This window comes from Eublepharis macularius, chromosome 2, assembly GCF_028583425.1.
Source record: "Eublepharis macularius isolate TG4126 chromosome 2, MPM_Emac_v1.0, whole genome shotgun sequence".
In the NCBI taxonomy this organism is placed as follows: domain Eukaryota; kingdom Metazoa; phylum Chordata; class Lepidosauria; order Squamata; family Eublepharidae; genus Eublepharis; species Eublepharis macularius.
Window position 1 is genome coordinate 20,477,294 of NC_072791.1, and position 26,221 is coordinate 20,503,514.

Genomic DNA, 26,221 nt, shown 5'->3' on the forward strand with positions numbered 1-26,221 from the left:
TTAATTCTAAAAATGTTGCTTTTTCTTTTGTGCTCTCATGGTGGTCCTTCAGTGGTTAATTATTAAAAGGGGAGCTATCACAGTGCACCTTCTGACCTGCAAGCCCTTCTTGATTCCAGATATGGGGAACAAGTTATAGTTACGCATTGTTTAAAAAAATGTATATTGTGCATGTTCAGTATTCTTTTAAAAATTAGTTCAGAGGTCCAACCCAATGTGCACAGAGTCTTTTAAATCTTCGAGGTCAGTTGTGCAACAAGAGGAAAACCAAGGATCTTACAGTATCCAGATGCGAAACCAGCACTTCAGAATAGCACCTTGCATTTCAGTGGATGAGTCCAAAGTACGTTTATGCATGTTAAAGGTACTGTGAATAACACAATATTACCCTCAAAGCCACAGTTAAATGTTATCTCTTCCCAACTCCTAGTCATTTTAAATGCTGTCCATCTTTAGTCCTGAAATGTGTGTTTTATCCCATATCATCCCCCTACTCACACATGAACAAACAGGAAGCTACCTTATACTAAGGCTAATTCAGTCTAATTCAATCTATACTAAGGCTACCTTAGGCCAATTCAGTCCTGGGTTGTATCAAAGGGGCCTTAGCGTCGAAATCGCAGGAGGTCATAGCTCCTCTCTATACTGCCTTGGTCAGGCCGCACCTAGAGTATTGTGTGCAGTTCTGGAGACCTCACTTCAAAAAGGATGTGGACAAAATCGAGAGGGTGCAGAGGAGAGCGACGAGGATGATCAGGGGTCTGGAGACTGAGCTCTACGAGGAAAGGCTGAGGGCCTTGGGAATGTTTAGTTTGGAGAAGAGGAGATTGAGGGGGGACAGGACTGCTCTCTTTAAATATCTGAAAGGCTGTCATTTGGAGGAGGTCAGGGTGCTGTTCCAGTTGGCAGCAGAGGGCAGGACCCGAAACAATGGGCTTAAATTACATGCACAAAGGTACCGGCTGGATATTCGGAAGAACTTTTTCACGGTCAGAGTAGTTCAAAAGTGGAATCAGCTGCCTAGGGAGGTGGTGAGCTCCCCCTCACTGGCAGTTTTCAAGAACTGAGTCACTCCATTGGTTTATCAAAGTCAGTATTATCTACTCAGTTTGGCAACAGCTTTCTAGGGTCTCAGATCAAGGCTTTTCACTGTACTATGTGATCCTTTTAACTGAAGATGCTAGGGATTGAACTTGGGACCTTCTACATACCAAGCAGATGCTCTACCACAGAGCCACAGCCGCTACCCAATCTGTGCTCCATATCATCTAACTACTTCCCTTTTCCCACTCATATTCACTATGAAGTAGTTCACACCTGCATGTTCATCATTTGATCAAGAAATGACTTCCATGTCTGAATGGGCCATCATAAATATACTACCTCAAACACAATGTTTTTCCATGGAGTCAATTCACATGTACAGCTGCCAGCCATCGAGTGTATACAATAAACAAGTGAACTGAGATCAAATCACTGACAAGAATGTGTGAACCAGCCAGGCTGTCCCCTGTATGGAATAACCTCTTTCATTTGTCTCTGTTCCTTCAGGTCCTCTCTCAAGATTCTTATGTTTAGAAGAATCTTCCACAAGCCTCTCTATTGCCAGTCCATGGTACCGATCTTTAACTTTCATGATCAATCAATAATGAAACCCTTCTGATTTGCACCTAATATTTATTGAGGTATAAGCTTCCAACTGGGTTATACTTTTTCAGATTGGAAGTGCAAATTTCCATGACTCCTCTTTATTAAAAAATTCTCATCATAGAAAAAGTATGACATGGCCGAAACTGGGCTACAAAATTTTTCCCTGGTGTGCAAGTTTTCTGTGTGCAGGGAATAAGATTTTAACTCAGAGAGAGAAAACTATTTGTTGCAATGTAAAAGTGCCAGACAGATGTATACCATTTCACTGACAGCTAGGCCTTAATTACAGAGCTGAGACCAATGTACTTATCTTATTTACGACTCATTTTATCATGCTATATAAATATTTAGCACTAGCTCTCTTCATAGTGATAGCCCAGCAAGCCAGAAGTGGTGGAGGGCTGTGAGAGAATCTGTCCCCTCTGGAGCAATCTCCACTAGCTCTGTCTTTCAAAACTACGCTTCCTGGCTAACATTGTGTCTCCTGACACTTGACAAACACGCACCCCAGTGTGTCATGTAGAGAGACTCTAAGATTATGGAGAGAAAGAAGAGAAATTCAAAGTTGACAAACATCAGGGCAGAGGTTAAGTTTAGAGGGAAGAACTACACGGCCTGTTTTCTGTGGTATGTAATAAGGGTGCAATTTACTAGACAAAAAATTATGTATTTCGATTTCAAGAACAGTCCAAAGTCAAGCTCTTCAGAAATATCCAACTAAACTTCCTTTCAACATGAAGGGAAGAGTAAAAGGTTAATCCTACTACTGTTTTCCAATTTAAAAGCCCGATCAGTCCAATGCTATAAGTTCAAGCATATTTTCATTAGTGACATGTGTCCCGTTCATTTTGAAGAACCTACAAGGAGAAATAATGCAAAGAATGATTAATGTTAAGTTCTACCATGAGGGCTCTTTCAAATGTTTATTTAGCACAGATTTATTCTGCCCTTCCTCCAAGGAGCTCAGGGCAGCATACAATGTCCTTCCCCCTCCATTTTATCCTCACAACAACCCTGCGAAGTAGCTTAAGCTAAGGGAGAGTGACTGGCCGAAGATCACCAAGCAAGCTTCATGCCAGAAGGGAAACTGAATGAGTTCTCTGAAAGGAGGACACATACACAAGGATCAATCAATTACATATAGAAATATCGCTGCCAACCAGCAGCAGTTCAAGTTCTCTCTTTCATCCTTGTCAGTTTGTCAATGGCTTTTGAAATTTTGGTTTTTGCAACCCACAATTTGTAACTGCTTGGAAAAATGCTGCTTAAGGTTGCCAACTCTGGAGATTTGGGGATGGAGTCTGGAGAGGGCAGGACTTGAGGAGGGGAGGGACCTCAGCGGCTATAATGCCAGAGAATCCACCCTCCAACCAGTCATTTTCTTCAGGGAACTGATCTTGTAGTCTCCTGAAAGTTGAAATTATGGGAGATCTCCAGCCACCACCCAGGTGTCTATAAGTTAACAGAGCTTGCATGAGTGTACATGTGCAAAAGATGGAATATTGTTGTGTCTTTATATTGTATTTAGATGTTGATTGTGATTGGATCTTTGGACATCCTTAAAGTTACAACAACAATAAAAGCAATATAAAAAGCCCAATGTGCTGCAGAAAACTCAGACTTTTGGAAGAGGTCCTACCTCACACTGATTTCAGCTTATTGAAGAAGTCCAGGACTTGGTGGTTGTTTGCAGCATCTGCCTGCAAATTAAAGTTTAAACAGCAGGGGTTTGGGCTGCTTAAGTATCCTTAAAAGTTTTTAAACCTCTCCAGTCCACATGCTCCAGTCCCTCTCCAGTCCACACGGTCTCCAGGCTCCATCCCCTAAATCTCCAAGGATTTCCATAATGGGAGTTGGCAACCCTAGCAGGATGTAAATTGTGCAGGCCTGAAAAAGGTGGTTATATCCTAGGCAGTACTGGGGTTCCATTTGAGAGCATTATGTACCATACAGTGGGGACAGGGCATAGGGAGAGGCCCTGCTGCATGATGCTCTGGGAATTCCCCCAAATCTCCATGGTAAAGGCCATAGAGGATGGCAAAATTCCTAGAGCATCATAGATGTGGTGACTGGAAGTGACATTGCAAACACAACAACATTCTCCCCCTCTTTCCTACTGTGAGAGCAGGGCAGAGCCAGTGAGCAGGGCAAGTGTATCCTAAGTCCTGGCTGTTTTGTTCTGTGAGCTCCCTGTCGTTATATTTGGTATCCAAAGGCACTCACATTGCATGGATTTTTCATGCCCCCTGCATCAAACACCAGCAGTCTCCACTTTAAGCTTCCTGTCATCATACTCAATGGCCAGTCAGTTCGTGAGTATAGCTGGAAGGATCACTCACAACGCAGCACAAAGCTGAAGCTAAGCACATGTAGAGCTCTTTCCATAAAGTGGTCTTTTCCCCAGTATCTGCATAGCATCATTGTGCATTTGTGCACTGTCAGGCTTTGGCCCCACGTTGCTGCGATCTTTCCTAAACCTGCTTTTGGTTGACTACTGCCTGAAAATATGGACAGCCATTGCCAGTCAGAGTAGACAATACTGATCTTGATAGATAAGCAAGCTGCAGCAGTATAAAGCAGATTGGGGCTGGGAAAACAGGCATAGCCTGATCTTGTCAGATCTTGGAAGATAAACAGGGTCTGTCCTGGTCAGTACTTGGATGGAAGACTGCCAAGAAAGAGAGCGGCTGCTCTGCAGAGGAAGGAGTAAACCACCTCTGTGCATATCTTGCCTTCACAACCTCTTGTAGGGTCGCCAAAAGTGGATTGCCACTTGACAGCACACACACATATAAATATAAAGCAGCTTCCAATGTTTGTGTACTGTCCCAATCATCAATATTTTTCAACACTGAGGAATGGACTCTGATTATGGCCGCTTCCACACACATTGGATAATGCACTTTCAATGCACTTTAGCAATCCTTTGGAAATGGATTTTTTGTTTCACATATGAAAACCCAGTTCCAAATGATTACTAAAGAGCATTGAAAGTGCATTATCCAACATGTGCGGAAGCAGCGTAAGTCACAGCATATATTCCCCCAACAAATACACACCCTACACTGCAACTGCCATACTTACCACTTGCAAAGGTGTTCTGCTGTTATAATCATTTTGTTTCATATCTACACCTGCAATATGCCAAGCCATCAATCCATCCACATCTCCATTTGCAGCAAGGCTGGAAGGGAGAGAGAAAATGAAAGAAACTATCACATAGTTTTCTGATAACTATAGTGATTCTGCACGTTGGATAATGCACTTTCAATGCACTTTATCAATCGTTTGAGGTGGATTTTTTGTTCCGCACACAAAAAAAATCCATTCCAAATGATCTATAAAGAGGATTGGAAGTGCATTATCCAATGTGTGCGGAATCAGAAGTTTTTCTGTGCTCTTGAGCCACGCATACAAGCCTAGAAGATAATAAAAATAAAGGCTGAGCCAAAGGCCACAGTGACACAAGTAGTGCAACCAGATTGTTTGTATCATCTACATTCACAAACTTATTTCCTGAAAACAGGTATGACAGTAACCAAATGAAAGGAGGAAAGACATGATACAGAATTGTTTTGACACTGGGAGATTTTTGATCTGCAAAAATAAACATAGTCCACAGGCTCGCCCCTTCAGATTTTCTTTGAAGCTGAAACACAGCAGAACAAGTGGGTCATTTACCAGTATTAATCAGAACAGACAGCATTGTTGGAATGCAAAAGATCACAGAACTGAAGGACTAGAGAGTTCGCCAGATCAAGTTAGTCTAGTCTAGTCTAACCCAAAAGCAGGCCACTTCAGCTTTTAGGTGTAAGCCTGTGATATTTGAAGTTGTACATCTAAATCTGTAACCTGTGAGTGCAAAAAACAATGCAATTCTGATGTCTTCTGCAGATAACACCAGGCAGCAGAGACTGGCTCCTGCTTCAGTGTATATGCTGTTATGGCTCTGAGTTGGAGCTGAGCAACGGCAACTGCAGTCAGTGCAGAGGAAATATTGTTCTGATGGCAGTGTATTGTCAGGACCCCGTGTTTAGTGGTACAGGCAGGGCTTTTTTTCAGCTGGAAGGCGGGGGAACGGAGTTCCGGAACCTCTTGAAAATGGTCACATGGCTGATGGCCCCGCCCCCTGATCTCCAGACAGAGGGGAGTTTAGATTGCCCTCTACGCCGCTGAGCAGCACGGAGGGCAATCTTAATTCCCCTCTGTCTGGAGACCAGGGGGCGGCGCCACCAGCCATGTGACCATTTTCTCTGAGGACAACCCACTAAGTTCCACCACCTCTTTCCCCAGAAAAAAAGCCCTGGGTACAGGGAAACTGTATTATCTGGAAGGCCCCCCCCCCACACACACAATGTACTTTACAGGTTATCCAGCTTAATTTTAAATGCTTTCTTACAGGCAAAGCTTGGTTCCTGCATTCTTTAGCTCTTCACTAGAAAGGTGAGCTCCGGTTTCCCGAAGCAGCTGTATTACTTTCATATGCCTTTATGGGGAAAAGAAACAAAGTTTTAGAAACCTCAAATTTATCCAGAGTCCTCTTGCTTAGATAGAGAAATGAGTTGACCCAGGGCCAGTTTTAAAGGTAAGCGAGCCAGGATATTGCCTGGGGTGTAAGAGAAGTGCTGGGCACAAGGTAAACTTGTCATGGACCATCTATCTATCTATCTATCTATCTATCTATCTATCTATCTATCTATCTATCTATCTATCTATCTATCTATCTATCTATCTATCTATCTATCTATCTATCTATCTATCCATCCATCCATCCATCCATCCATCCATCCATCCATCCATCCATCCATCCATCCATCCATCCATCCATCCATCCATCCATCCATCCATCCATCTATGTTATTTATAGTCCGCCTTTCTCACTGAGACTCAAGGCAGATTACACAGTATGAGGTTAATACAATCAGTATCAAGTACATTTCAATACAATACCATAAGGTAAACAGATACAAGTTTAAAAGACATGGCATTAGCAAGGATCCAAGACAGAGTAGAAAAAATACTGGAGCAAAACATAATCAATTCTAGGACTAACATTAGACAACATGGAGCACTGGTTGTACGTAGGAGTACATATTTAAAGCAGCAGATAATATATAAGGCAAAAATAGGGAGGAAGTCTATGATCCCCAACTCGTTAGTGAAGCATCTGAGACCCCATCCCTACAATGCAGCCCTCCCATTTGAGTAAAAAGCCTTTTTGAATAGTTTGGTTTTGCATCGTTTATAGAAAGCCAGGGGGGTGGGGGTCTTCTGACTTCCTCAGGCAGGTCATTCCACAGGATAGGGGCCACCACGGAGAAAGCCCTTGTACGGGCGGCTGCTGACTTCACCTGTGTGCAGCCTGGCACCTGCAGGAGACCCTGTTCAGATGAGCGAAGCTGCCATGGAGGAACATAGGGAGGGAGGCGGTCCTGAAGGTATGCCGGACCAAAGCCGTGAAGAACTTTGAATGTAATAATTAATACCTTGCACTGAGCCAAACAGCAGTAGAAATAATTGATGTCAACAATTCTGCAACCTTTACTGTAGTACATGGAAGATGGTGGCTCTTCCTCTACTTTCTCTCCCATTTCACAACCATCAGTACTTTTTGCTGAATCCAACCCTACCTGTAAATTTATCATTTTCCGTGACAGGGATAAACCAGTTTGGTACAGTGGTTAAGAGCAGCTACACACACACACACACACATACTGCATTCGGAGTAAGAATATTTTCAAGACAGCTTGTAATGTCCATTAAAATAATTAGGATGCAAACAATTAAAAACGGCAGCATAAAAATATATACAGCAGCAATAAAATCACTGGTAAGAGAGAAGATGGATCAAAATAGTAGTACCCTAATAACAACAGCAATAAAAATAGCAAAAAAATACCGATAGAGAAAAAAAAAACCAGGACAGTACTTTAAAACTAGAAATAATAAAACTAGTAGTAGTAGAGATAAGAATAATTTTATAAAATGAAGCCAACATATAAATGAGGGAAATTTCTAAAAGTTTGCTGTTTGAGCAGCATCCCCCTCTTTTTCTACCTGAATTCGATGGCGTTCATCAAGGGAGTGGCCCCGTATCTGTCTTTTGCATAGACACTTGCCCCTGTCTTTAGTAAGTACTCAACTAGCTGAACGTGTCCCTCGCTTGATGCAACATGAAGTGGAGTGCGGCCATCATAATCTTCACAGCTCAGATTTCCACCCTGCAAAAGGGACATATATCCAGTCCGCTCAAGAAGAGAGAGACTGGGACACAGCAGTGAAGATTTCACTAAACAGTATCAGAAAACAAGTCCGCTTGATAACACAGACTTCCTGAACTCTTCATTTGAAATAACATTCCATAAAAGTATTAATATCTCATGTCTGATCAGATGGACTCACTCCATGCTTTTTAGTATTCTTTCCTGAATACTGGTGTTATGGGAACCTATCAGCATTAATTTAAATATGTTTTAAATGTAGATACTTCCAAAAATAACTTCATTGATAGGGCCAATATACTTCAGTATTGATGAGAACGAAGCTACTCTAAGTCCATATGATGCTGTGTGGGGATTGGAGCTCTATAGAACTGGCCATCATCTCTGTGTACCAGTCAGATGAAACCAAGCATAATGCCTTACCGAAGGCCCAGACTACATGTTAAGTTTGACACACAACCGCCACAGGGACATACAGTTAGACAAGTATCCCATGGGTACTCGGTTCTCAAACATACGGGGGCCTGATTTGGATTGGATCTGCGGCATCCAGTGGCGGGCTTACATTTTTGAGATCCTGAGACTTGAACTGTTATGGGGGCCCCTTCTCAATCAGCAACAACAGGGCAACAGCTGGGGGTTCAAGTGCTGCAAGCCCCTGAGCAAATTTTGAAATTTGACCAACTGACATTCTGAAGCCGCATGAAATGGGTATCAGAGCACATTCTAAGACCAATATTATGCACTTCAACCCACTGGCTTATGATTCTGTTACTAAAAGAGCCTTATTTTAATAACGCACACTTAAAATAATTCCATCAATTTTGTGGGAAAATTCAGTCATTAAAAAAAAAAAGTTGCTTCAGGGTCCCTCCAGGATTAGGGGCCCTGAAGCTTAAGCTTCATTAGCTTCATAGTAGATCCACCCCTGGTGGCATGCGGGGAGAAGGAGCCGTTTCCTTACCCCCTGCATCATTTTTCTGACCCAGTGCCCCTAAGGGGCAGGGTGGGGTAGGGGCCCGTTCTCTCCATGTGCTGTGATCCCAATCAAAATGCCTGAGGACTGGATTCTTACAGGGAACTAGTAGAGTTCTGCCTTAAAAGAGTCCAAGGAAGAAAAGATAGTGCAGGCAGAAAAATATGAAGAAGGATAACTTCTTCATATTTTTCTGCCTGCACCATCTTTTCTTCCTTGGACTCTTGGAGTCTGTTCCCCCCCCCCCCCCCGCCCTTTCGTACAGCGTAAAGCTCAACAGCATTCTCTGTTACTCGTTTTTTGAAGAAAAGTTCCTTGAAAATTTCAAAACATTTGTATTCATAATCACAAGACAACGTTGTTCCAGCCCATTTTGCTCTTTTTAAAGATTCCACGGGGGCAGACCATTCATGTTACGCCTCTGTCCCCAGCTGTCTCGGACACGGATTCCAAGACTCAACTGTCCTCTACAGCTGCAACTCAACACGAACCTACCTTGGGGTTTCTGCAGACTCCAAGCTAGGCCAGGGGTCCAGTCTAAACTAGAGCCACATTGCAGCACACCCAAAGGAACAGAAATAGGATTTGACAACTACTCTGCCCCTAAATTTGGGGCTCAGATTTCTTATCCAAAGGAACCTTTAATCTTGCTTCACCATCTCACCAACGGTCTGAGGCTCTGTTAGGGTTGCCAGCTCCAGGTAGAGAAATCCATGGAGATTTGGGGGGGTGGAGCTTGGGGAGGGCAGGATCCTCAGCTGAGTATAATGCCATAGAGTCCACTCTCCAAAGCAGCCATTTCCTCCAGGGAAACTGATCTCTGTCGCCTGCAGATCAGATGTAATTCTGGAAGATCTCTAGCCACCACTTGGAGATTGGCAACCTTAGGACCTTTCTACCTGGCAAAGATGACAGATGGCACAGTTGAAGGCTACCATCCAAACCAGAGTGCAAGACCCCAAGGCAGACTTCAACCATTTAAATTCCTGCTATCTGTAACCAAATAAATATGCACATGTCAAGCAAAATCAATCCTGCTTGAGATCTCTCGGTGGGAGTTCCTTCACCTGAATTTGGAGCCTCCCTGTTATCTGGATCGCAATATCTGTTATAAAATAATGGCTGCCCCAGTATGAGACACCCAGCTACAACTTAGACCCATTTCAGCCCTTCCTCCATGCCCCCATGGACTCTCCAGCCTAGCCAATAAGGAGGTCATCACTATAGATCTTGGCATTATCCTAAATAGGCTTAATTGCTGATATTTATTACCACTTCTTCAATGGCTTTCAAGGCATCCATATCACCCGTTTTAGCGGCAGCACATGCCAAAGATGGAATTAAAGCTCCAAGCTCCTAAGAAACAGGTTATAAAAAAAGATCATGTAATGTATACATCGGCATGATTCCAGAAATACTAAGTGGATAAGTGAACATGGAACACATGCACATAATTTTCTTTCTTCTGACTGAACTGTAATATAAAAAGTAGAATGTGAATCAAAACCCAAAAGATCATATATATGTAGAATACCAATATATCCAAAACACATTGGGTTGAATCCAGGGCTTTTTTTCTGGGAAAAGAGGTGGTGGAACTCAGTGGGTTGCCCTCGGAGAAAATGGTCACATGGCTGGTGGCCCCGCCCGCTAATCTTCAGACAGAGGGGAGTTTAGATTGCCCTCCATGCCGCTGGAGCAGCACGGAGGGCAATCTAAATTCCCCTCTGCCTGGAGATCAGGGGGCAGGGCCACCAGCCATGTGACCATTTTCAAGAGGTTCCGGAACTCCGTTCCCCCACGTTCCCCCTGAAAAAAAGCCCTGGTTGAATCCCACGGAACATTTCCACACACTTGCTCAAGTGCCAGGATTACTCCTTGCTTTTTACTCCTTGCTTTTTTCTAGGTGAGAGCAATTTGTATTCGCACCATCTTTTCTGTATGTGCAAGTCATAGCACAGGGTATTTTTTCCAATACAATTTCAAAACCCAGTTAAATGAAGTCATTTGATCTACCTATTGTATATTCCATTGCTCAAGATGCACACTGTTATCCAGGGCTTTTTTTCTGGGAAAAGAGGTGGTGGAACTCAGTGGGTTGCCCTAGGAGAAAATGGTCACATGGCTGGTTGCCCCGCCCCTTGATCTCCAGACAGAGGGGAGTTTAGATTGCCCTCCGCGCCGCTCCAGCGGTACAGAGGGCAATCTAAACTCCCCTCTGTCTGGAGATCAGGGGGCGGGGCCACTGGCCATGTGACCATTTTCAAGAGGTTCCGGAACTCCATTCCACTGTGTTCCTGCTGAAAAAAAGCCCTGATGTTATCTCATTAAAAATAACAGTAAAGCACTACGTCTAGATGCAGCCATTACACAACTTTTTGCACAAGCCAAATATATGTTTCAAATATATCACGCGGTTTACCCAAATGGGATTATAAGATTAAACACTCTTATTGCAACTATTAGAACCACAAAAACATACTCCTTCCACTTTCAACTTTAATGAATTCAAGCTATTTTCACACACCTAAAACCTCCAGAAAATTGCACAGAACTCATGGCGCGACGGCGTCTTCATAGCATGATTTCCCATTTAATGGCGCAATTTCTGACATCAGCGCACCATTGAAGACACCATTGTGCCGCGAGTTTTGCACGATTTTCCAGAGGCGTTATAGGTGTCTGAAAACAACTTCAGCCTACAATGACAAACCACCAATTAATCATCCCATAGCAATACTAATACCTTTGTCAGTACACTTCCCTGTAGTTAACTCTTATTCCAACAGTTTAAAAATTTTCTCTTGTCTTCCATATACTAACCTAAGCAAGCACAAGCCCACCCAAAATTATAGACACACAATTTTCAGTGATTTTATCACTATTAGAATTCCCTGTTTTGACTATCAGACTTACATTTGCTTAAGTTCGTATTATTTATTTACCTCTTTGCAATTAAGACTTATAAATTTGGTGATCACTTTAATAAAATGGCTGTTTCTTAAAGAGCTTTGGGCTCCTGTGAGTGTGGAAGACATTTCTCCCCTAAGATTGTCAGCCAGCATCTAAGGGGGAAAAGAAACAAATAAACAAAATGTTTTCTTTTAAAAAATCAAGAGAAAAAAATTCCACTGAAATCTTGTTTTAATAACTCCAGGGTGCAACCTACTAACAGAAATACCATCGATATTCTTCTATCAAGGCTTCGCAAATGTCAGTGGATTATCCTCCTCCCTTAAAATTAATCTCTCAGCAGAATATGGTTGTTCAGAGAAGTCAAGAAACAGTTCAGAGGGAGAGAATATGGATTCACTCCGTCTATAAAGAAAGACCTTGCCAACAGCAATTGGCATAGGCTTGCCTGTTCTCTCCACTACTTGAGTCCAAACGGAGTAGACCCATGCTCCCGGGCCATTTTACCTTCCTAATCTATTCACTGCCCTCTCTATACCAGTTCCTGCTCTTTGCTGTCCTTTTTGAGATGGGGCAACCAGAACTGTGTACAATGTTCCATATAGGACATGCGTTTATGTAGAGGCATTGAAGTTCTGGTAAAGGTGGAGAGTGCCCTCACGTCATAGCTGACTTATAGAGACCTCTAGTGGAGTTTTCAAGGCAAGATACTAACATTGATCTGCTTCTACAACGCTGGTCTTCATTGGAGTCTCCCCTCCAATTACTAACCATGGTCAACCTTGCTTAGCTTCTGAGATCTAGAGAGATCAGGCTTCCCTGGACTATCAGTTTCCAATACATTCTGACAACAAATCTACCTTTTTCTCCATCACTGCATGGATGTTTTCAGTGAACTATATACCGAGACCCCCCAGGTCTCTCTGCTGCATAGCTCCTGCCTCTTCAGACTTCAGAGGTCAGAGATAAAGGCACCCTTGGAGGAGGGAAGGAGATGGAAGGAGAACTATTATGTAACTGTATGGCAAATTTTGAATGTATCCCTGTATTAGTTCAATGTGTTTAAATGCAGAGCTTGTATAAATCTCAAAATAACTCTGTATGTATTGTTTATAGATTGTATAAGTCTCGATTCAATTGCCAGCCTAGTATTTGTATACTCTTTTATTATGCACTTTCTATTTTTCATTTTTACATATTTCCTTTTTAAAATAAACTCTTATTTTTTTTAAAAAGGCACCCCTGAAGTCTTGATCCTGTCTTCCTTTGACGAGAATGACTCTGCAAGCCAACAATTTATCTGAACCTTTCCTTCAAACTGAGTTGCAGAGGTTTCAGGCCAACAAGGTCAAAATCAAGAGACAACAAATAAAATTCATGGTGCAGAGCAGACCTTCTTCTTCTCCTTCCAGTTAAGCTGCTTTTTGCCCAGTACGTAAGACAGTTTTGCCAAGGATGCTTCAGGCATCATATCGCCTCCTGAAATTACTCCAACATGTGCAAGATCCTAGAAATAACAACAAATGAGAGCCACAGTACAGGCATGATTAACACTGTTGGGTATACATGGGACAGAGATATTGTAGATTAGCCATGCTTATATATTTATAGATTGTCTTCAAGAACCCCTCTTCAGCCAGCCCCAAGCACAACAATGAAGCAGCATTCAAAAGTGGTTGGATCCAGATCTTTCCTATGTTTCCCTCACCTCAGCAGTCCGTTCCAACCCTGGGAAAGTTGATTACCGTGATCAAGGGACCGACATGGACTAATAGCCATCCCGCAGTAAGGAGGGGAAAGCAGCCAAATATTGTATTCCCCTCCCTTTTTGGCAAGTGCCAACTCAATTGACAGCTCCCCAATTCTACATCTTCAATTTATAATTCCCGGCACCTGTCCGGTTGCATAGGTCGAGGCCACGGACCCCCGCAAGCACTGAGTGCAATTGAGGATCACCACGTTCCGCTCCGTGGCCAGCCTCAACTCTTCCAGCAGATCAGCACGGTTGTTCGGAGCATTTCCACTTCCATATGTTTCCAGCACAATCCCTTCCATTGGTGGCTGAAGAAATGCCTTCACCTGTTCAAAAAAGGATAATAAAGAGTGGCATGGAAAATAAATCTGCACTGAAGAACTGATGTTAAGGAATCTTCATAAATATATAGTAAAAAATATAGCGAATGCGCATAGAGCAAAGCGGATGCTACTCTTACCCTACCACTCCATGAGCAAAATGTAAAGCCTTCCTCCAGACTAAAGAACCTTCCTCCTTAGCCTGGAGAGGAATCATAACAGGGGGCCAAGCTACAAGTGACGAATGACACTTGAACGGTAGCTTGGCCCTCAATAGTTAGGCATGCAGTGTTTGCACAGAGACCGTTTCCATAGGATTCCAGGTCACAGCAAAATCTGGGTTTTAGGGGAAGGCTGTGTAGTACAGATGATGTAGAGAACAAGGCAGCTGGGGCACATGAACAGAAAACTGTGCCAACTGGATAAATCCTGCCCACATTGTGTGGATAAATCCTGATGTTATTTAGAGTTTCCCAACACTCCCTCAAGATGCTAGAATGGTTTCTTGCAAAGACGCTCTAACAAAGGTCAAACTGATCCACAGATTTGTTTACATAAATGCCCTTTCTCTGCATAGTTTCGGGTGAGTAGCCATGTTGATCTGTAGTAGCAGAGTAAGATTTGGGTCCAGTAGCACCTTAGAGGCCAACTAGAGGCCAAACCTTGCTCTTTCTCTGCAAGAGTGAGAGAAAGAGCCAAGAAACCAGGGTTTGTTTATTTGTTTATTTTTACTAACTGCAACGTGGCCATGTGCCTTGACCATATTTGAGGGGCACGCACTGTGGCAGCTGTAATTCCTGGGAAAATCCTCAGCAACCCCACGTTCCTATTCATGTTGGTGTGGACCTCAAACTTCTTTGTAGTGTTGGCTCGCCATATGATTCCCCAGTCAACTGTTAGAAAGAAAATAAACGGGGAAGAAGAAAGAAGGAACATTATAGAATACCAGACGGTGCCAGTACTTAACGTCCATATTTTAAAAACTTACAAACTACATGCAATGTTTGATTACAGCAGCAAAAATGTCCATCTTTTTGACTGTAGGAAAAAGACCAAAGAGTTTCAAAGACCTCTGGATTTCTTGTAGGTTTCACTGTCAGCAGAGGCTGAATTCTCCAGAAACAGAAATGCGCTAGAGGCAGGTTTGAAAAAAGTAAAGTTGTATCTTCTGGGACACCATTAAGTTTCTTGGTGGGGGCGGGGAGGGGGAGAGCAGATTTTGGGTAGCCTTCTTTAGCCTTGCCCTCCTGTAATATACAACTCTTGAAAGTAGAGAGACCTTCCCATCTAGTAGCTAACAGGAAATGCAGTAGAATGGTTCTGTGAGAGCCAAGCTACAAGTGACGCCTGACACAAGTTGGACACTTGTCAGCTTCCCTCAAGTTTTGATGGGAAATGCAGGCATCCTGGGCCGAATCCACACTTCTCAAGTTTTCCACTTTTCCCCCGCCCATTATTTGCTTCTCAGAGGGCTGTTCACATACTCTTACCTCAATCCCGCCATTCTCTCGCGTCTTTCGCGTTGTGCCTCAGACGAATTTGTCATGCGTTCAAACGCTTCTCTTGCGCGGTTCTCACCATGGATGTGGACAAATAGAAGCGTTTCACAAGGAGACCGCCCCCTTCAAACCACCCCACTTCCGTGTTTGCAGCCTTTCTGGAACACCATCCCTCTTTGCCATGCAGTTATCAAGCTTTTCCACTCTCTCCGCAGCATGCCTGCCTGCCCGCCCTTTCCCCCCCTTTTTTTTAAAAAAGGGGACTTTCCCAGTATTGTTGCACAATCCCGGCCATAAATCTTAACCAGGGTGCTCCAAAATCCCCGCAGAGACATCAAGGAGTGGCATCATTTCCATTTCCGTGTTATTTTTAGGATGCTGAACAGTCAGAAATATTGATGGCTGTTAATTTTTTTTTTTAACTGTTGAAATTACCGTTATAGCGGAAATCTGTCATTCTAACATTGCATTCAAGCATCAAATAATTAGTCTGCCCATTTAGAGAGTTTGGATCACCCCCACCTTAAATATCAGTTCAAATTAGCCCGCTAGAATAATGGTCCAATGGATTTCAAAGAAGGCACAGAATAACATTAACCAATCACAGGCATCATAGGGGTGTGGCCTCACCATAGCAATTTAGCAAAAAAACGCTATAGCGGAAATCTGATGAAAAAAGGAGGAAAAAATGAACATGATGTCGTCATTGGCGACGTCAGATCTAAACCCGCCCCATATTGCGCAATTCTACCAGGGATGTGGATGAAGTATAGCGCAAGGCAGTGGCAGTAAGAGAAGGGATGTGAACACAGACTGGGGCATTGCGGGATAGAATCCAGCGTGATTAATGCACATGAAAAGCGGAAGGTAGGGAAGTGTGGATTCGGCCCTGGTCTTACAATTTGGCTCTCCATTTAATTGAAGTTTACAGAATCCCCCCCACACACACACAGCGGAGGGGAAGGGGGGCACCCGGCGAGAGCCTGATGCCTGCACTCTCCTCCCAGCTGCATGATCTCCCTCCCATAGACTGCCACTCTGTAAACTTCAATTAAATGGAGAGCCAAGCTGCAAGACCGGACGCCTACATTTCCCACCAAAACTTGAGGGAAGCTGACGAGTGTCCAACCTGTGTAGCTTGGCTCTGAGGGAGAGAGGAAGAGAGAAGCATTCAGGAAGATAATCCAAAGACACCTCCAGGACACCAGGTGACAGACCTCCCACACTACTCATACCACATACTCTACAGGCTGTACCAAAATGAAGCTCTTGGGAAGCTCAGTACAGGCGGCAACTTCTTGATATTATATGGGGTTTTAGCCCAGGTCAGTTCAAAAGTGAGTGAATTTAGATCTTCCTCCTGCTGCTGCTGAGCGCTTCAGTAGAGGCAGGAGAATCAGATTATTCACTAATGATCCTTCCTAGAAGAGAGAGATTGGCTCATATGCTACACGACCTAGCAACCTTTCAACTGGACTACTGGACTATGCTGTACATGGGACTGTCCCTGAAGGTTATTCTGAAGTGGCAACTGGTCCCAATGCAGCAGGAAGACTGAATGGTGGGATTTGCTGCAGGGAGCATGCAAAATCCATGTCATATGAGCACTGCTGGTTACCAGCTAATTTCTGGGTTAAACTTATGCTGCGGTGGGTGCTCTCTTTTGCAGACCTTTATGGTTTAGGATTCTTGAGGCAGTTCTCACTCATATGTCCCTTCCCATTCCTCAAGATCTGGTACAGAGGACCTTTTGAAGATTCCATCATATATTAGACTGTAGCACAGTGGTTAAATGGCTGGGCTACAAAATCAGCACTCTGCTAGTTCAACTCCCGTGAGCTCAGCAGGTGGCCTTGGGTAAGCCACTCCTATCAGCCCCAGCTCCCCAGCTATATTTTGGGGATAATGATAACGCTAACTTTGTTCAGCACTCTGAGTGTGGCACTAATCTGTCCAGAAGAATGGTATATAAGCACACAGTTGTTGTTGTTAGCCGAAGTGACAGGGTATTCTCAGTAGTGGCTCCCAAATTATGCAGACAGCTCTCTTCTGAGATCTGCCAAATTCGGATCTTGTCTTATTAAATGGAGTTCAAAGACTCTGCTTCTTTGGTTATCTGGGGATAACATGCCTGCCCAGTTGTATGTATTAGATCTGTATCCTGTTTTTGACTGGATCCCTGAGAGCAGCTCACAATATTTACAAAATACAACAAATCTATTTAAATTTTAAAGACTAAAACTATAAAATTAACTGACTTTTAAGAAAATATGTGCATAGGGAGAGAGGAAGACAAGTTGAAAAAAATTAAAATTTCAAAGGTTGGACCTTAAAACAAACCTCCCTTGAAACAAATCTAGCACAAGCAAAATTTAATGTTTAGTTCCTCTAAATTCTGTGGAGGGTTAAAGTAGAAGCTGAGCTGATTCAGGAACAACCAAGCAATGGTGTCTTCACTGCCCTCCTGTCCCTTAATGGCCACGGAAATGTTTATCTGTTTATATTTCTGTTCTGATGTTTAAAACTATATTTTGCTTTTACTTGCTGTTGTTCACTTTGAGAATTACTTGGAAAGTGGGGAATATCTTTTTCTTAATACAGAAATTATAAAATGGCTCTAAACAAAGGCCTTGGATGAATTTATCCAACACTAAAACCAGACACAAAAAAAGGTATCTTCCTTTCCACGTAATGTCTCACCATCACTTACTTTTGATATCCACTTCAGCATTTGCAAGGGGAGGCAGGTTAGGTGAGGAAAAGGCATCGAAACTCCCAGCGTCCACTTTGGTCACCCTGTTTCCCCTGTACAGTTTATGGTGAAAATAGAGGCAGACCTGCATGACACATAATAAAATTTGCCTTCAGTAGGGTTGGCATTTAACCACTTGAGACAAACAAACAAAAAGAAAAAAAAAAGCCAGAACATAGTGAAAAAAATGTGATGCGTTGGATCCAAAAGGTATCCTAAGGAGGTATCCTTGCTGGACAGCTAACCACTTTTTTGAGTGGGCAGAGGAAGGTGTCATGAGTGACTGCTTTATGATGGACACCAAGGGTTCATTAATGTGGTTTCTGCATGATTTAAGGAGTCAGGAAGGACAACAATCCAGTGCATAAGTGGCAGCCTTCATTGATCCCAGGATTGTGTTTACTTTGTAGCGAGAAGCCATGTTATCGTATCGGTACATTGATATGGAAACTGGCACTTCTAGCATAACCCCCCGAAAAGAGGAAGCAGCGTCTTGTTTTATTTCTTAATTCGTTCTCAACGGAGCATAGGAATCAAGTAGGCAGTTATCATTCTATAGGGTTCCAAGGTAAGGGAAAACAGCCCCCTATTTATTTATTTATTTATTAGCTGCCTTTCTACCTTATCATCCAGGAGGGGCAAGGGTCGAGAGCACTGGTGGTAGGCCTCACCTCTCCTTTTTGAAGCTGTGCTAGTTCCTCACTCCCATTGCAGACACCCAACCCCTGCTGTTGTTTCGGGGGGGCCCTAAAAGCAACATTTGGGGGGCATTTTGGATGGCAGCAAGAGGGGGAAGGTGAGGAAACCGCACCCCACAGGCAGAAATCCCTTTTGTCAGTGGCAATTACCAGTGGATCCAACCACATGTGTAGACCAGGCCTAAAGTATACACCAACCAGGGCCGATTCCAGATGACTAACCTTAAGGCGCTTCATGCCGTCCTCTTCCGGATCGCGACGGGGAAAATGCGAAAAATCGCGTTTCCTCGCGCGAGTTTTGCACGTCGTCGCGCAAAACTCGCGCGAGGAAACGCGATTTTTCGCATTTTCCCCGTCGCGATCCGGAAGAGGACGGCATGAAGCGCCTTAAGGTTAGTCATCTGGAATCGGCCCAGATCTCTAAATCCTGCATTGTGATCCCATTCCTTGTTGATTAACCAACTGTATTGGTACATTGAAGAAAAGAAAGCTGAAAGCGTTTTGCCAGATACAACACACCTCAGGGATGACAAACTGTCCAGCGATTAGCAGCGCCCCCAGAAGGTTGGAACGCCCATCATTCCTCAGTTCATAAATAGGGACCTAGAAAACAAAAGATCGGAATCACAAAGAAAATGTCTCACAGTCCGCTAAGTGTACTTTTTCAACTATGATTCTAGACCTCCTGACTCGTATGGGGGAATACAGAGCTCTGGTTCATGAAAGAAGAGCATGGAAATTTTATAGGGGGACTCGTCCCCACCCTAAGCAAGCAGTGTAACTGTAAAACAGTCCCACCAAACACGGAACCTATTACCTGAGATCCTGTCAGAACAATGGTTTTACCGACATTCTCACACATGAAAGATAGAGCAGCAGCTGTATAGGCCATTGTGTCCGTCCCGTGAAGAATCACAAAACCGTCGTATTGTTCGTAGTAAGTCTAGCAAGTCAAGGACACTGGTGTAAGCAATCTTTTTAAAAAATATATGAAGAGTTCAGCTTTTTAATGAACAGAAATATCCAATATGCAAAGTGGTTCCATTTTGACTTGCTCATTAAAAAGGTGAACATTTCATATTCAAAAATAGATTATACAACTCTTATTTTCTCCCTTTACTCTTCCAATAAAACAAATATTTAAAATAAATTAAGCTGAATAACTTTATAGTGTAAACAACAGCACCCATCGTACTGTGTTTCACAAAAAGAAATTGCAAGATATTTATCAAACGTCTGATAAGTAAAAACAATGAAGCAAGATATGAAATATACACGACATGACCACATTTTATAAAGTATGATAGAACACAATGGGGTAAAAAAAATTGACACAGAATACAATACCTCAAGATCTTTGGCTATTTTAGCCCAATCTTCAGTTGTCATGTTACAAGAATCGAGCAATGGAGAATACTCCAGAATTGTGTAGATAATTCTTTTCTTTCTTTTAGAAAGACTGAATAAGGCAAAAATACAGCTCATTAGACACAATTTCCTCATTCCTGATTTAATTCTTATAATTGCTATAGTTGCACCTCAGACTCTGGAAGCATCTAAATTCTTGGACAGGTTCACACTTAAGGCACCTTCTCATGTGAGAACCTTGTTGTGCTCAGAAGTAGGCACAGTTTAGGCAGTGGCACAGTTTGCACGAAGTGGAACTTCCACTCACAGGGCAGAAGCAGAAACACATTTCCAAGCCAATTGGGTAATGAAAATCAGGGAAGCTATTTCTGTTGTTTTATTTCTATTTCATTGACTTATATATATGTCCCATCCCAAAGACTCAGGGGCACATTAACCCCTCTTTATAGCCAACCAAATCCAGTTTGAACCATTTCTCAACTACACAATTCAAACATCTGGTTAGTCTCTAAAGGAAGAAAATTGTGGATGCATTAATATGTGTCACTTGCAGATCAAAATTAGTCCTTTATGAAGCACAGAGTGCACATTTTTACTTACGGGAGCACCAAGGTGCTGTCTGCAAACTCACAGGAATCATAGAGTTTGGTTTCTATTGCGTATTCTTCATCGTGTAACATGGGCATTTTTTTCAATGTTTTGACTAACTTATTAGGCTCAGGAGCAAGCCCTGGAAACAACACAAACAAGAAAGCCATTGGCACAATACTAGATTTTACCTTTACATAGAATAGTCAGGGCTCATTTCGAGGGGGAATGCACAGGAACGCAGTTCCGGCAGTTCCCCAAAGAGGTCATATGACAAGTGGCCCCGGCCACCTGACTCTCAGCTACTTTGGGCCCGTTTTGGCCTGGATTGTGGCCGAAACAGCCTGGATCGGGCCTCTGACAGGTGGTGGATCACTCTCCAGCTCATTAGCGGCTTGATCCTGACCATTTTGGGCCCCTTTTCAGCCATTTTCAGCCCCTTTTTACCATTTTGGGCCCAATTTCGGCTCTGAATGGCCAGGATTGGGTCCAAAACAGCCAGAATAGGTGATGTCAGGGGGTGTGGCATATGTAAATCAGTTATCCTAATGACACACTTCCGGTGATGGCAAGGGGTGTGTGGCATATGCTAATGAGTTCCTCCTGCTCTTTTTCTACGAAATGACCCCTGAGAATAGTTGTTCCCAACCACAGGTTGCAGGCATAGCACTGCTCTGAATTGTGGTGTACACATAACTTGCGCATTTTGCATGTCTTATTCTTAACAGATCTAGAAAAAACCAAGGCTTGGGGTTTCCAATCCAAAAAATAATCCACCCTCCCCAATTGACTGGGATTGCTGGAAAAGAGTCACAAGTCCTATGCTGGAGCCTCAACCATTTCCACCACCTAGAAACAAAGCAGTTTAAAGCACTATACACTACTACGTTACTCCCAGACTGCACTTAGAATTGATCTTTCTTGGACCAAAATAGGAAGGTACACGAAGGTACCACTAAAGACATGTGTACCTGATTTCGAATGAGACCTCTTAAGTACATCTCTGCCTAGAGTTACTGATATTGATTAGAACATAATTTCAACTTAGTCCTATATTGACTAATTATTGTAATATTATTGCATAGTTTAGAACGAATGTGTAATAATTATGCTTGACCACTGAAGGCGGCCATATGGCCCGAATGCATTTGGTCAGGGTCACATAAGGTTCTTGTTTGAGATTTCTGTATGATTTTAATCTGAATTGAGGCTATATTTGGGCCTGCAATGGTTTTTATACTATTTTGTAATAAATACAGGTATTTTTGTATACTGATATATATATATTTATATATTGAGAGCCAGTTTGGTGTAGTAGTTAAGAGCGCGGGACTCTAATCTGGAGAGCCAGGTTTGATTCCCCACTCCTCTGCTTGAAGCCAGCTGGGTGACCTTGGGTCAGTCACAGCTTCTTGGAGCTCTCTCAGCCCCACCCACCTCACAGGGTGTTTTGTTGTGGGATAATAATGACATACTTTGTAAACCACTCTTTGTGGGCATTAAATTGTCCAGAAGGGTGGTATATAAATCGAATGTTGTTGTTGTTGTTGTTATGATGTCCTATATTCAGTCATTTTGATGTTGGGACCTTCAATTTGGACTAATTTAACTTTCTAGATTCTTCTTAACTCATATCCCCATCAGAATGTGCTTCCTTCAGAACGTGGAAAGCTCACCAGACAGAGGCAAACAAAAACAAACACAAACTTGCACAAAGAAAAGACAAGTGGACAATTAGGAATTCAAAAAGGGATTTTGAGGAATGTATCATTGAAAGCATCAAGAGCAACAAAAAAGAATTCTTTAAACATGTCAGAAGCAGGAAACAGACCTGGGAAGGGGTTGGACTACTTGGTGGCAATGAAATTAAAGGAGTACTAATGGAAGATGATTGCTGAGACGTTTAATGAATTCTTCTCATTTGTCTTCAGGTATAGGACAGACACTTGTTCCTGATTGGATGTTTTCAGGAGAGGCCGATGAGCTGGGACAAATAACAGGGACAAGGAATGTTTAGAACGTATAGACAAATATGGCAGAGCTTGACAAGATGCAGAAGAGAGAAACCAAAATGATTGGGGGCTAAAGCAACTTCCCTATGAGCATCAGTTAAAACCCTTAGGGCTGTTTGACCTAGAAAAAAGGATAACAACAATAATGATAACGTTCAATTTATATACCACCCTTCAGGATGACTTAACACCCACTCAGAGTGGTTTACAAAGTATGTTATTATTATCCCTACAACAACAAACACCCTGTGAGGTGGGTGGGGCTGAGAGAGCTCCGAGAAGCTGTGACTGACCCAAGGTCACCCAGCTGGCTTCAAGTGGATGAGCAGGGAATCAAACCTGTTTCTCCAGATTACAGTCCCATGCTCTTATCCTCTACACCAAACTGGATAGTAAGGGAGGCATGATAGAGGTCTATAAAATTATGCATGGTCTGAAGAGAGAGGACAGGGAGAAACTTTTCTCCCTCTCTAATACTAGAAGCAGGGTTCATCCTCTGAAGCTGATGGGATTGCGGTTTCAGGACAGACAAAAGGAAGTACTTCTTTACACAGCACATAGTTAACTTGTGGAACTCACTGCCACAGGACATGGTCATAGCTGCCAACTTGGAAGGCTTTAAAAGAGGAGTGGACGAATTCATGGAGGACAAGGCTATCAATGGCTACTAGTGTACTTCTAGAGTAGTGTACTATACTACTCCCTCCAGTACCAGAGGCAGTATATCTCTTTACACCAGTTGCTGGGAAGTGCGGATGGCAAGCTGCTGTTACAGTCTGTTTGCTTGTGGGTTTCCTAGAGGCAGATGGTCAGTCACTATGTGAACAGAATACTCGAATGGATCGGCCTGATTCAGCACGGCACTTCTTATGTTATGGTCTTATGTCCCTTCCCCATGCAGTGAGTCAACTTGAAGACAGGATGCCTGCAAACTTTGTGTGTATTAAACATGATAGCTAAATGCATGTTCAGATGCATACACAAAATGCAGGCTTTGAAATTATAAAGTAGGTCAGTTGCCTTCATTCCATGCTTGTGTGCTTCCTGGAAACATCTGGCTATAGCCAAACTCAGAACTTTAGTGTGGATTTTATCAGAATAGCTGCTCCAGAGACAATACAAATGACTATAGACTTGGGAGGAGATGCACTCTGGAGACCAAGAGCTGCCTTGGTGCCCCAAAGGGTAATGGAACCAGCAGAGAATCTGGCTAGTGGAATACTAGAACTAATTTATTTTTTAGGAATCAATTGACTGATCAGGATTATTTCTGGGGTGTGCGTGTCTCCTTGTCCCCATTTTCCCCCCAATGCAGGGGAAATTCAGGGATTCCCAGGGATTCCCAGTAGAGAACCCAACTGGGAAGCAGAGAAGACGCCCCTCCTACAGGAACTGGAGAAAAAAGCTCAAGACAACCCCCCCCCATATCTAGGAGGAGGTGCTTCTTCCCAACAGTCTAGCTTGCAGCACCCCAGGAACCACCGGATAATCAGAGGTTCCCAGGTGTTCTTATAGAATCAATGAAAAGATATAGAAGCTGGTGGGGTCAGTCACCATGAAAGGAGAAAAAAAATCAGGCTGCGCATGCCCAGGGACACTCTTCGTTGGGGTGCCTTCCTACTTTCTAAAGCTGAGCCCTTCTACCGTTCAGAACATGTTTCAGAGGCAAACAACAACTCCAAGTCCTGCCCTCTCTGCAAGACCAAAGGCTTTAGAGGTCAGAGTGTTCTGCAGAAGCGTCAAAAGCACCCACGCTCTCTCTGACCCCCCAGGCTTCCTTTTGTCCACTCACCTCCACTGCACTCTGTGCCCCCCATGCCAATGGTGCCCCCGGTGTTGAGCACCAGCACGTGGGCTCTGGCCTCTTCCTTGGTGGGCCAGGTCTCAGGCGAGCCCCACAAGCTCTCGTGGCTCAGGGAAGAACTCCTCAGCCGCTGGAGCCGTGGGGTAGGGGCTGCTGCCATGGTCCCTGCCCGAGGTAGACTCCACCAGCAGCGACTAGTAGGATTACCGCAATCAGCACGGTGGATTTCTCCAAAGCCTTCCATTCTAGTGTTTCCATGCCCTTTTCTATTTTTATCCCAATCACATGCATCTCCACATCTGACATTTATGCTTATGCTGTGACCTCGTTCTGGACGCGCTGGCACGGCTGCAAAGGACCCGTTCATGAACTTTGTGCCTGCAATGAGGCTGCAACTTGACATCACAAGAAGGAAAGTCCCCAAGGGGCAGCAGAGGAATCATTTTTAATAAAGAATCCCGAACACAGTCTACATTTTTCAAGACTGGCTGCCTCCTCTTTAAAAAAAGAACCAATATTCTTCGTAGTTACAAAATGATTTCACCCCATATAAAAACACATTGCAGTTCTTCATTTCTTGCTTACCAGAAATGTCACGCTAAAAATTAATTATTGAAAACCTTCATCTTACCTTCAGAGGAAAAAGAACACAGTTTAAGAGAATATATCCCTTAACTGTTCATGCAAAAATAGACATCGCTTGCCTAGCTCCATGTTTTAAAATGATTGTTGAGACAGAGTCAGAAAAGTGTAAAACATATAAAACCAGAATTTTTCTTTGGCAATCCTATGTACATTGGCAGTGCAATCCTAAACAAAGGTACACCCTTCTGTTGAAGTCAATGGACTTAGAGCCAAACTACAAGTGACACCTTACACAGGTTGGACACTTGTCAGCTTCCCTCAAGTTTTGATGGGAAATGTAGGCATCCTGGTTTTACAGCTTGGCTCTCCATTACAGCTGCAAGACCAAGATGCCTACGTTTCCCATCAAAACTTGAGGGAAGCTGACAAGTGTCCAACCTGTGTAAGGCGTCTCTTGTAGCTTGGCTCTTAGATGGGCATGCCTCTATTTAGGATTACAGTGTTACTTAGAAGTTAGTACCATTTAGCTCACTGGGATTATCACAGGGAATCACAAAGGGTTTTGTCATTATAGACTGTAAGCTTCTTGGGGGCAGGGGTTGTCTTCTCACAATATGTAAAGCACCAGGCACAGTGATGCTGCTATATAAAACCATAATAACCACAGTTATAATCTCACAATTATTATAACAGTAAGCAACAATACTTTAAAGGATACTGTATGTTTTCTTTGGGAGAAACCCTGTGTCTGACTAGAGTCACAAGTCCAAAATTGGGAGCAGAAGCAAGTCAGATCAAATATTTTTCAGAATTGCTCCTTGGAAGACTTAATATTCCATTTTGAGTTAATATCTTAAGCAAAGAAATAACAAAAATAACATATTCCAAAACAGTTTCAGGCAGGTAGCTAAGGTGGTCTGCAGGATTTGTGACCAGTGGCACCTTAGAGAGCAACAAGATTTTCAAGGTATGTTTTCAAGAGATCCAGAGGAGTTAGCCATGGGGTACCCTCCATGCATCTGATGAAGAGAGCTGTGGCTCTCGAAAGCTTATGCTACAATAAAGTTGGTCAGTCTTAAAGG

General features: G+C 43.1%; 1 protein-coding gene across 2 annotated transcripts; it reads right to left on the reverse strand.

Moving 5' to 3' along the window:
• Window positions 1-1,830: 1,830 nt before the first annotated feature.
• On the reverse strand, window positions 1,831-24,804 carry LOC129324882 (60 kDa lysophospholipase-like). Of its 2 annotated transcripts, XM_054972320.1 has the most exons (16): window positions 24,543-24,804; window positions 20,751-20,880; window positions 20,130-20,241; window positions 19,600-19,725; window positions 19,302-19,385; window positions 18,043-18,169; window positions 14,614-14,726; window positions 13,654-13,839; window positions 13,154-13,267; window positions 11,793-11,912; window positions 10,120-10,203; window positions 7,708-7,871; window positions 6,050-6,136; window positions 4,735-4,834; window positions 3,290-3,350; window positions 2,425-2,507 (listed from the first exon to the last, which is right to left on the reverse strand). In XM_054972320.1, exons 1-15 carry the CDS (start codon window positions 24,796-24,798, stop codon window positions 3,291-3,293), a joined length of 1,863 nt encoding a protein of 620 aa, XP_054828295.1. In that variant the 5' UTR covers window positions 24,799-24,804; the 3' UTR covers window positions 2,425-2,507; window position 3,290. The 2 variants fall into 2 exon arrangements, with proteins under 2 accessions (XP_054828296.1, XP_054828295.1); XM_054972321.1 differs by lacking the exon at window positions 3,290-3,350 and having other exon boundaries at window positions 1,831-2,507.
• Between the last annotated feature and the right edge of the window lie 1,417 nt (window positions 24,805-26,221).